General features: G+C 39.9%; 1 protein-coding gene across 1 annotated transcript in view; it reads right to left on the bottom strand.

Annotated features, from left to right (window-relative positions):
* The window catches only part of LOC122563291 (synaptotagmin-6-like), a 294,684-nt gene that overhangs the window by 114,821 nt on the left and 167,567 nt on the right, over positions 1–12,296 (bottom strand). Inside the window, exon 3 of the mRNA XM_043716993.1 lies at positions 8,505–9,063. Coding sequence (XP_043572928.1) covers positions 8,505–9,063 — 559 coding nt within the window. The remainder of the gene's footprint in view (positions 1–8,504; positions 9,064–12,296) is intronic.

Here is a 12,296-nt window from a genome sequence, read left to right on the forward strand (position 1 = left end):
TACTACTCTCCAGGACCTCCTTTTTAAATTCCTGCCTAACTCTCTGTAATCTTCCTTTAGAATCTCAACCTTTTCCCTTCCAATGTTGTTGGCTCCAATGTAGACAATGACCTCTTGCTGGCCCCTCTCCCCCGTGAGAATATTCTGCACCCTCTCTGAGACATCCTTGATCCTGGCACCAGGGAAGCAACCATTCTGATTTTTCGCTGCTGGCCACAGAAACGTCTGTCTGTACCCCTAACACAATTGATCTCTTGGAATCTGATGTACCCCTCGTTGCATTAGAGCCAGTCTCAATACCAGAAACTTGGCTGTCCATTCTACGTTCCGCTGAGAATCCATCACCCCCTACATTTTCCAAAACAGCATACCTGTTTGAAATGGGTATAGCCACAGAACACACCTGCACTAGGTGCCTACCTCTCCTACCTTTCCTGGAGTTAACCCATCTATGTGGCTGCATCTGAGACTTTCCCCCATTCCTATAACTGCCATCCATCACATACTGTTGCTGTTGCAAATTCCTCATTGCTTCTATCTGTCTCTCCAACCGATCCATTCGATCTGATAAGATTCGCATCCAACAGCATTTCTGGCAGATATAATCCACATAACCCTTAAACTCTCTTTAAACTCCCACATCTGACAAGAAGTACATATCACTCCCCTAAAGGCCATTTTTGCTCCTTCACAATCTACAGACCCAGAAAATAACACCGCCTTATTCCTCTACAAAACCTTTCCAGGAAGAATCTATAGAAATGTATACGTCTTGATAGACATGCTGAATTTCCTGAGCCTCCTGAGAAAGTGCAGGCATTGTTGTGCTTTCTTGACTGTCGTGTCAACATGAAGGTTCCAGGATAAAACGTTGGTGATCATCACTCCCAACTTCAGAGTCATTGATGCAGACAGGATGTTTCTGGGGCCACTGTGCTTTTACACAACAATGATTTGTTCCTGCATGAGGAACATTTCTTAATACTGTGGTTGCTGTAGTATAATCAATGCTGGCAGTTCTGAAATATTTCTATCTAATCTGAAGAAGCAAGGTCATTCTCTGCTTCCGCTCATCCTGAAACTGGAGGATCAGTTCCAAAGAAACCCAAGATATCAGCTCCACATCCAAGAAGTTCCTGGCATGAGAATGAAAGCAAAATACTACAGATTCTGGAAATTTGAAACAAACGCTGAGAATATTAGAGAAACTCAGCAGATCTAGCCAGCTTTTATGGGGAAAGAAACAGAGTTAATGTTTCAAGGCTGATATAGCTTTATTTCAGAACCTCAGAGTTCTGAAGCAGAGAGAAAATGCTATTTTCTGACTTCAGAAAATCCCAGCTGAAGTATTTCTGAAATGTAGTCACTAATGTAACACGAAAAATGTGGCACCCAATTTGCTGACAGCAAGCTCCCACAAACATCAATGTAATAACGACCAGATACTCAGCTCCTGCGATATCAATTGAGGCATAAATATTGGCTAGCCATGCGTTCTTTGAAATAATGTCATCAAATCATTTGTACCTACATGAGTCCATGCCTTCCATTCACATTTCATCTGAAAATGACTACATTAATAATGTACTACTTGCTCAGTATTGCACTACGATATCAATGTTGAGCTTTGAGTTCAAACCCTAAGATAGGACTTGGATATACAACCTTCTGATGCAGAGTTAACTGTGTTGTTCACTGAGCCATAACCCATCACTTAGTGCTGGTCTACATACTGGAGAACCTTTCGTCATTACTGATATGTGTTACCCCGAAGCTTGTGGCTTGAGGTTTCATTCTGTAGATTGGAGAGATGGTTATACTTGTGTCTTTTGGAGGTTTGTGGCCTGAAATGGCTTCGCCTGACTGCCTTCAGTAGGTTTTCCAAACTGTTGTATTCCCACTATTGTATACTATACTGTTCTCTCAGCTCTCTCTAGTACAGGCTACTTCATCTTGCACATGACCGAGGGTGTCACTGTTAGACATCATAATCTCATTATCACATTTATTTGCTTTATACTACAATTACCCTATTATTCAGGTTGCACAAGTTGCTAATAATGAACCATTCAGGATTTTGAGACATTTATGCACAGAACCTCCAATGGAACATCTGTCCTCAGTTGGCCAACAGATTGATTTGTAATGTGATTGTGCATCTACAATATTACATACTGCTGCATTGCCAATAAGTTAAGCTCAATGATGCTGAAAGGGCAGAAGGATCTTCTCCTATAACCATCACACTTCAGTGCTGCTTCTAACAAGAAAGTAAGGCACAGACAAGATATGTGTTACATTCGTCTGGCTGAAACATGCCTGCTACTTTGTTAATTCCCATGTATCAAGATCCATATACCAATTCATTCATACCATTCCAAACACAGTGCATTCAGGTAAGATGCTCTCTCCAATTTCAAAGTGCCTCCTGCCTGTAATAGATTGTTCTTCCATACATTGGTATTAACAGCCATGCTGCTACAGGATTGTAGGGAGGGGTTTGAACAATCTGTTTCCCATTTGCACATTTGTTTTAACTGTCGATATATTTGCCTTCTGTTGTGATGGCAATATGCCACTTGGACTATAAACAACTTGCCATATATGGCATGTAATCTCCAATCTTCTGTATATTATTGCTGGCTTAACTTGAGCATTTGCAGTTTGCTGACATTCTTCCCAGTTTCATCCATGGCATAGGCAGGTTGGGATTCACTTTGCTGACTGTTGCCTGCTCATTCGAAGACCACAAGGTAAAGCAGCAGAATTAGGCCATTCAGCCCATTGCGTTTGCTCCACCATTCAATAGGCTTCTCAATTCCCTCTTCCTGTCTTGTCCCCCAACTCTTGATCTGCTTACTAATCAAGACCTTATCTATCTCTGTCTTAAATACGTTCAAAACTTAGCCTCACAGTCTTCTGCAGCAATGAGTTCCACAAATTTGCCAACCACTGACTGAAGAAATTCCTCCTCATCTCAGTTCTAAAGGTCGTCCCTTCACTCGGAGGCTCTGCCCTTGGACCTTCGTCTTTTCTACGGTGGAAACATTGTCTCCACATCCACTCTATCCAGTATTCTGTAATCAGATCCCACCTCATCCTTCTAAACTCCATCGACTACAGACCCAAATATGACATATATGACAAATTCTTCATTCTTAGGGTCATTCTTGTGAACCTCCTCTGGACCATCTCCAATGCCAACACATCCTTCCTTAGAAACCGGGCCCAAAACTGCTCACAATATTCTAAAGGTGGTCATGTGCAGTCTCAGCAGTATATCTCTGTTCCTGTATTCTACCCCTCTCCAAATGAATGCTAACATTGCATTTGTCTTCCTTACTGCCAACTGAACCTGCATGCTAATGTTAAGAGAATTCTGAACTAGGACTCCTTAGTCCCTTTGTGCTTCACATTACTGAAGTCTTTCCCCCCATAGAAAATAGTCAATGCCTCTATTCTTCCTACTAAAGTGCATAACCTCAAACTTTCCCACATTGTATTCCATCTGGCACTTCTTTGCCCACTCTCCTAGTCAGTCCAAGCCCTTCTACACCCTCCCCACTTCCTCAACACTACCTGTCCCTCCACCTGTCTTTGTATCATCTGCAAACTTAGAGCAATACCCTCATTTCCTTTATCCAGATTGTTAATTTATTAATGAAGATTTGTGGTCCACAAAAACCTTTAGAACTCTACTAGTCGACAGTTGTCATCCAGAAAAAGAGCCCTTTATCCCCATTCTCTGCCTTCTGCCAGTCAGCCAATCCTTTATCTACCAGGAGATGGAGAAGTCGATGTTTCAGGTTTAACACTTCTTCAGGACTGAAGAAGATTAGACCCAAAACATCAACTTCTCCACCTTCTGATGCTGTCTGGCTTGCTGTGTTCTTCCAGTCTGTCTATTTTGGATTCCAGCATCTGCAGTTTTTTTGTCTCAAATCCATTACCATGCCAGTATCTTGTCCTCAATACCGTGGGCTCTTCTCTTATTTAGTAGTCTCCTGTGAGGCACCTTGTCAATGGCCATCTGGAAATCCAAATAGATCATTTGCACTGGCTCTCTTTTGTCTGACTTGGTCATTATCTTCTCAAAGAATTCTAACAGATTTGTCAGGCAAGATGCCCCGTTGATGAAGCTGTGCTAACTCAACCTTGCTTTACCACGCACCTCCAAATACTCCACAATATCACCACTAAAATGGGCTCGGAAACCTTACCAATGACCTAAACCAGCCTATAATTTCCTGACTTCTGCCTCACTCCCTTCTTAAACAGGATTGTTAAACTAGTTATTTTCCATTCCTCTGGGTCCTTCTCTGACTCCAGTAATTCTTGAAAGGTCATTTCAATCCTTGAAAGGACTATTGCCCCCACAATCTCCTAAGCTATCTCCTTCAGAACTCCAGGGTAGTCCATCTGGTCTGGGTGATTTATCAGTTTCCCCAGCAACTTCCTCCTACTCACCTTTTCCCCTGACTCTCTTGAAATTCTGTTATACTACTAGTGTCTCCCACTGTGAAGACTGATGCAAAATACCTATTCAGGTCCTGCACTATTCCATTGTTCTTTGTTATAATGACATCTTGTCTCGACAGTGTCAACATTCAAAAGGTGTTATTTCTAAATTCTTTCAAAAAGACATGTATAGACAGTGTTCCTCCTGTATGCAGTTGAGATGTACTGCCCTGTAATTGGACAATCTGCAAGCTAGTTTGATATTGCCTGGTACTGATTTATAACCATTTCTGAATTGTGAAACCAATACCAGTTGGAATTGGTCAAATTTGCTATTTTAATACTATTATGCAAAGACATATTCAAGTATTTTTTGAAAGATTATGTGGGCCTAAATACATATAGCTTGAACTTTTAATCAAACGTTGCTTTACTAAGAAAAAGGCACCAGATACAGCAGCAGCATAAAAAGCTGTATTTGCAATGAGGAGGGAAGCTCAATGAGATTAATACATTCTGGAGATCTGTCAAAGAGAGGTCACATGGTACAGAAAGTGAATATAATATGACAATTATATTTGCGAATTGTTAGAGAGGGAATGTGAAGATTAGCAGTTCATTACTCCCTACCTCTTCCTTTATGACTCTTCTCAGTATAATGTGTGAGTTAAAAATTCCCCAGTTTTCTTCTTTACCACTTGTGGAGGATTCCTAGAGAGGATCTGTTGGAATCTATCTCACCAGCAAAGGGAATCCAACATTCTAGAACCATTCCAGGAAGAGATCCAAAGCCGCCAGCGGCAGCACGATAGCTTGGAATCCGTACACCATTTGGGCTATTTTCACCATTTAAAGTGCATTTAACTGTGGCTTAACCAAAGTAGTTTAGAGGGGTGGCACGGTGGCTCAGTGGTTAGCACTGCTGCCTCACAGCACTAGGGTCCCAGGTTTGATTCCAGCCTCAGGTGACTGTCTGTGTGGAGTTTGTGCATTCTCCCTGTGGCTGCGTGGGTTTCCTCCCACAGTCACAAAGATGTGCAGGTCAGGTGAATTGGCCATGCTAAATTGTCTGTAGTGCTAGGTGCATTACTCAGAGGGAAATGGGTCTGGGTGGGTTACTCTTTGGAGGGTTGGTGTGGACTCGTTGGGCTGAAGGGTCTGTTTCCACACTGTAGGTAATCTAATCTTAACAGCCTGTGAAGATTTTTTTTGTTTCTCCTCCAACTAGTGTATTTTACAATCTAATCTGTAAACAATCTGTGTTTGTTTGTTTTTTTAAAAAAGTAATCAGCCATTTGTTTAGTCATTGATGAAAGAAACCTGGCTGACTTGTTCTTCATGTGGAGTCTGTCACAGTCTGAGGTCTGTCTAGTTTACCACATCACAAACCTGATTAAATTATAAAGAAATGTTGTGATTAGTGGAGGAGTGGGATGAGAAAAGGAAACAGCACACCACTCCAACCACCATCGTAACAAAACCATAACCAAACATTAAACACCTGAAGTATGCAACTTGTGGTTAAATGGAATGTTTGATGTAGCCTTATCAGACAACATTTCAGACTGAACCACACAAAATTAGAGGTTACCAACATTTTTTTTTTGGAAACAGGGAAATGTCACTATTCATACAATTCAGAATTAATGAGTTAAATGAATTAAAAAGTGGAAAAAAAGTTCCAATTGTCGCACTCCCAGTACAATGCAAATGTTTATTTTATTACTTACTCCACAGTCCAAATGTTATTCGCAGAGAGTTGTTTTTCTAGTTCTGAGTTTCCATCATCTGGTCATTTCAACCATTTGTATTTTGACATAAGTTTACCTACTCGGGAACTCCGAGCATTTTGCTCTGTAAAGATTCTATTGGAGGGATTGTAAATTGTATCACTTAACCTTACGCCAGTGTCAAGAGAAGGCATTATCAGAGCACAAAGAAAGGACAGGTGATAGTGCATTGAAGTCAGGGATTTTGTTCATCAGTCAGATGCAAACCCTTGATTCCAACTTTTAAAAATGACTGCTGGCTTTTCAGTTCAGATGCTGGGATAGAATGGGGGCAATTATGTGGGCTACATTAGAGGTTTGGGAGGCAATACTACAGGTAGTGAGGAAGATGCTGAAAATGTGTTGCTGGAAAAGCGCAGCAGGTCAGGCAGCATCCAGGGAACAGGAGAATCGACGTTTCGGGCATAAGCCCTTCTTCAGGAATGGGCGTATGCCCAAAACGTCGATTCTCCTGTCCCCTGGATGCTGCCTGACCTGCTGCGCTTTTCCAGCAACACATTTTCAGCTCTGATCTCCAGCATCTGCAGACCTCACTTTCTCCTGTAGTGAGGAAGATGCCCCACTACCAAACTTCACGGCCCTTGCTAAACCTTATGCCACTTATTACTAACTCAAGCCACCCCATGCCCACATCCACCACTTACATTTCACATTTACAACTAGCAGGTCATGTTACCCAATAGCCATGAAATGTTGACTAGCCATAAAATACAGGGATAAAATAAGGTTCTCTTAAATAAAGCTTTAACTGTCTATTGCATAGTTCACTCATCCATAAAAACGCTACTTTATTCTTACAATTGCATAAAACCTTGTAAAAAAACATACATTTAATTCAAGTGTGCAATCCCATTTACCAGCAATCATTGGAATTTAGTTGCCATGTCAAAGATAACCACTTGAGCTGTCAATCAAATTGGAAGTGACAGGCACCCAACTGTCATAATGGATGGTTGTAAAACTAGTAATGCAACAATAATCCAGTAATGGAAACTCTTTTATCAACAATATAGAAAGGAAAGCATTCTTTGTAAGACTCGACATTCTTGTTCAAATATTTAAATGGCAGAACTTTTAAATGGATTACAGCTCCTTTAGAAAGCCTGTATTGACATTTGTAACAGGGCTCCTTGACAAGAAAGGTTATAGAATAGAAAGAGGACATGCAGCTGATCAAGGTTGTGCCAGCTGAACATCCTAATCTCACTGACGCGTCCATTGCCTTGCAGTTTACAATGCTTCAGATACTTTCAGGCAAAATTCAACATAAGTTTACTAACTGCTTACTGAATAGTGGAGCAGGCTTGTGGGAACAAATGGTCTACTTCTGTTCCTATATTATGCCTTTGTATGAGCAATTGGTCTCTTTAATCAAAACGCTAAAATGTTAAGATGCCAAGAGAAAATTACAGTAAGAAGACCATCCTATAACTATAGTAAAAGCTATGGTATGAGAGACTGCACATGTGTTAGCAGACTTGGAGGGTTATGTGAACCAATGCCTCCCAATCAATGTCAGCAGCAACATTTACATGTATGTTACAGTGTATGTTAACAATCAAACATGAGTTTGTGATATTGGAGAGACTCACATTTGGAATAATTGATATTTTCAGCTAATTTAATGTCCTGTTTACAACTAGACCTTTTTAACATGTGTAAGACAAAATATAACTCAGTAGATGGGGTGTAAGCTAATTCAGTTACAATGTTGAAGCAAGTTTGCGTCACCAAAATTACTTTAAGGTTATTCCTCTAACATTTAGTGGCCATTTTTTTCTTGAAACCTCAATTGCATATCATTGAATAAAATGTTAACAAGAGGATGAACAGCAACTTTTGGCAAAATGCAGAAGTAGATTCAACATGTTGAGACTCTTTGTCCTTAGCTTTTGTAAGAGTCATTCTGATAATAGAGTGAAAAAGTGAATTAGATCATGCTTTTGTACCACTAAGACTTGGATTCAAATTCAGTTCAAAATGGTAGGATGTTTTCAACGGGTTAGGGGGAGAAAGCAATCAAGATTATAAAGTAGCCTGCCAGTTTGCAATCTCCTGTTACATTTTACCCCAATATTGCATCTAAATGGCCACATCTCTAAAACTGCAGACACTGTCTCAAGTACTAGTCTCATTCATATGCACAGATCCTGCAATAGTTCATAACTTGTTAATAGGGTGACAAGTGTATCAGCAACTCATTCAATTCGGAGCAAATGGATGCAGAAATTGAGATAAAGAGACTCAAATACTCACAGTTGTGGCGTATTGAATATCCTTCCAGATGGAGGTATCCCGGGAGAGGTCTGAGATCTCAAACAGGTTCTCTAAAATCACCTCCCCAATCATGTCATGTCTAGAAAACCTGTCAAAGTCATATACACTTAAGTGTAGCTTCCTGTTGGCGAGTTCATCATAGGACACAGGGAACTGGAAGCTCTCATCGAAAGTAGGATTGAGTGTCTTTCTGTGCACTCTGGTCTGGAGCTTCCTTTTCCGATCAGGGAGAAGGTAGATTTTTACATAGGGGTCTGAGCTGCCACAAAAATCTTTCGCAGGCAGGTCAAAAGCCTTGAGGATTGTAACAACCAGCATTTCGTTCTCATAGTCGTATTTTAGCATGAAGTTGATTTTCCCGCAGGTTTTCCCACCTTCTTTCTTTGGGTCTTCTGAATCCACAGATTTCTGTTTGTAGAGCTCCGGTTTGATCCGGCCGATGCTTGTAGCTTGTTCTTTATGCGGCAAGGAGTCTGTGCTGAAGTCAACGCTCGATACATGCATCTGCCTTGGCAAGTGTCTCTTAAAGGAACTGTGCCTAGAATAAATAATCAAAAGAAAATTAACTTCATATCTGAACTCAGTGGTTGGGATATGTCAGCTAGGAAGATATTAATTGAGGTTAAGTGCATACGTTATGGTAGAGGGCATTGATTGAATGGTTACTTGAGACACTTATAGAATCAAGTCAGGAGATACATGCATGTAATGTTTCAGTCTGTAAATAAAGTTATACCACAAAAGTCTGGCTCTGGTTTCTTCTTTCACTAGTTGGCTACCAGGAGTATAACAGGAAGGATGGTAAACACATCAACACCGCATCTTTCATGAACCAAAATATTTTATGTTAATTTTGAAGTGCAATTACTATCTTGTAGGAGAAGTAGCAGCCAGATGTGCACAGACCAAGAACCAACAAATTGCAGCATCGTAACAGGGAGATCATGTTTTCTTGATGTTGGTTGAAGGATAAATTTTGACCAGGAAATTGTAGAAAGCTTTCCTATTCTTTTTTAAAATAATGTCATGGGGTCTTTTATATTCACCTGAGAGGTTCCTTGTATGAGAGTTTAACATCTACCTAAAAGTGAGTATCTCTAACAGAACAGTATTCCCTCAGCATTGTACTGGAGTGTCAACCTGCTTCGGTCCCTGCAGTTGGACTTGAACCCACAAACGTCTCACTCAGAGAGGAAAGCACTATCAATAACCCGAGGTGGATGTCAAAAGTTAGTGGCATTCATGGATACTTTTTGAATATTTTGCTGATTTTGAACTCTCAGTCTAGAAACTGAATGTTTGGAACAGTATATTGCACTGGAACATCCCCATAATTGTTCGATCTTACTGCATGTCATGCAGCTAAGGGATCATTAACCTCTGAACACTCAGTTCACTGAACAACATTGGATCTTCGTTGGACACCAATTCAAACATAAGGTGTCCATTCTTGTTTTCCATTCCTTCCATGATGTCACCCTGCCCTATTCTGGAACCTTTCTCAATTGTATAACCTTTTTGCAATCATTGTTCTTCTCCAGTTTTGAGTAACATAAATATTAATCTCTCCACCATTGATGGATGCACTTTTAGCTACCTCAGCTCTAAGTTCTGGAATTCCCCTCCTACGGCTCTCTGCCTCTCAATTTTTCATCTTCTATAAAGATGTTCCTTCAAACCTACAAAACTGATCAAGCGTCTGGTTATCTGTCACAATACCTTTTTACAGAAAATTTGTATTTGTCAAATCCCCTAAGAATCTTGTATATTTCAATTGCCTCTCTTCCTTCAAGTACAAACTCTCCGCATAAGACACATTCTACACTTAGTATCTCTGGACTGCCTGCAATGTCAGTATATCTTTCCTTTGATAACGAGCTCAAAACTGTTCATAGTATTCCAACTGTGGTCTGACATAGTTTAATGAAACCGCCCTACTTTTATACTCCATTTCCTTTGAAATACAATTCCCTAATTCATACTGAATTTGGATTCTAGCTTTTCGTGTTTCATGGATAAGGAATCTTAAATTCCCTCAGTTTTGCAGTGTTTGTAACCTTTCTCTATTTAGATAATATACAGGCTCCACTATTCTTCCCGCCAAAGTGCATAACTTCACCTTTCCCCGCATTATATTCCATCTACTATGTTTCTGCCCACTTGGTTAACTTGTCTACTCTTTGTCGCATTGAATATTTTTCCATCAGTTACGTGAAAACAAATGTTTACAAATCTTTTACAAATTGCAATTGCAGAAAGATCACTTAATGGCTAAGAATTGTAACCTTTAGCGGTTAATATCCTTTAGTGGATATTAGCTTCTCTTTCTCTCTTTAACTTCCTGAATAAGTCATCAAAAACACTGAACAAAATGGAACAAGTATAGAAGTTGCTGGCAAAACTCAGCAGGTCTAGCAGCATCAGTGAAAAGTAACAGAGTTAACATTTTGAGTGCAATGATTCTTCATCAAAGCTGAAAAAAAGTGGTATTTATTGAAAGTGATGATTTATATGGCACCATACCACATCAAAACATCTGAGAGGATGTCGCAGACAAGTAAATATGTTGAAGCGCAGGAAAGGATGTTGGAGCAAGTATGGCAGTCATTTTGCACATAGTCATATCCTACTAACAAACATGAATGGACAGACAGCTAACCTGCTGACTGAGATGTGCTCTTCAAAGAACCCGGTGAGAGGACATTAGGAATCAATTGTGTATGAAAGGAGACCCAGCTGACCAACATATTGTTGGAGCAGAACACTCAGCAAACATTTCTTGACGTTCGTATGCACAGGTTCAAACCACAAGACACAAGATGTTTGTTGCTAGTCACCAACCTCTTCAACAATGACCACAGCATTTAATAACAAAAACCTGGCTAACAAACAGAAAAGTGCACAACATTCAAATAAAGTATTGGTTCAAATAATCATGAATCCCACATGTCAGTTCTCCAAAGCTCGGGACCCTAATGAGTCCAGTGCAACCTTCATGTTGTACACAATTGTTACCTGCCATTTTCAGGAGTGACAAGAAACTTTGTTGGATAAGGAATATTTGTTGCTACCCTATTTTTGCCATTTGTGTTTCTCTCCTTTTCTTGGTGCGTAAAATAGCACAATTTATTTAATTACACATCACCGCTGGTTCTTAAACTCACTGCCTAATGATGCATGGTGAAAATTCTCTGTCACTTGCTTTAACCACCAAGGCAGCGAGATTGTAATGGTACCTCTATAGATGGAGCTTTCACAATGGGACTAGATTTAAAACAACACGGCAGATTTATCATTTCTGACAGCTGGAATAGCTTTTCAATTCACAATTATGAGACGTCACCCAGTAACCATGCCACATTCTCATGCTAGCAGTGTTAAAAATGCATTTGAATTTTCTCCTGGCTGGGAGAAATCAATTTGTATCTCTTCAGATGAGCTTGTGGAACTGTAATAATTTAAATCAAAATGGATTTCATCAAAAACATTTTATTTTTGTTTTGATTTCAGTTGCAACAAACGACAATGCAGGCGGGCAGAAAATGTTTTTTGCCATATTCTTGGTAGAAGTAAGTCACGTAGTATTCTCAACTAATCATTTATTACACCAAACTGACACTCAGATGGAACATAATAAACCATGTGGATATGTCACAGCCTCTGTAAACTGAGTGGCATCAAATCAAACTGAAATATTAAGCTTTTCTGAATATAAAACATAACATTACACATTAAACACTCTATCTGCTGCAGTAATAAAATGTCAAGCTT

Source organism: Chiloscyllium plagiosum, chromosome 26 (genome assembly GCF_004010195.1).
Source record: "Chiloscyllium plagiosum isolate BGI_BamShark_2017 chromosome 26, ASM401019v2, whole genome shotgun sequence".
Taxonomy (NCBI): Eukaryota; Metazoa; Chordata; class Chondrichthyes; order Orectolobiformes; family Hemiscylliidae; genus Chiloscyllium; species Chiloscyllium plagiosum.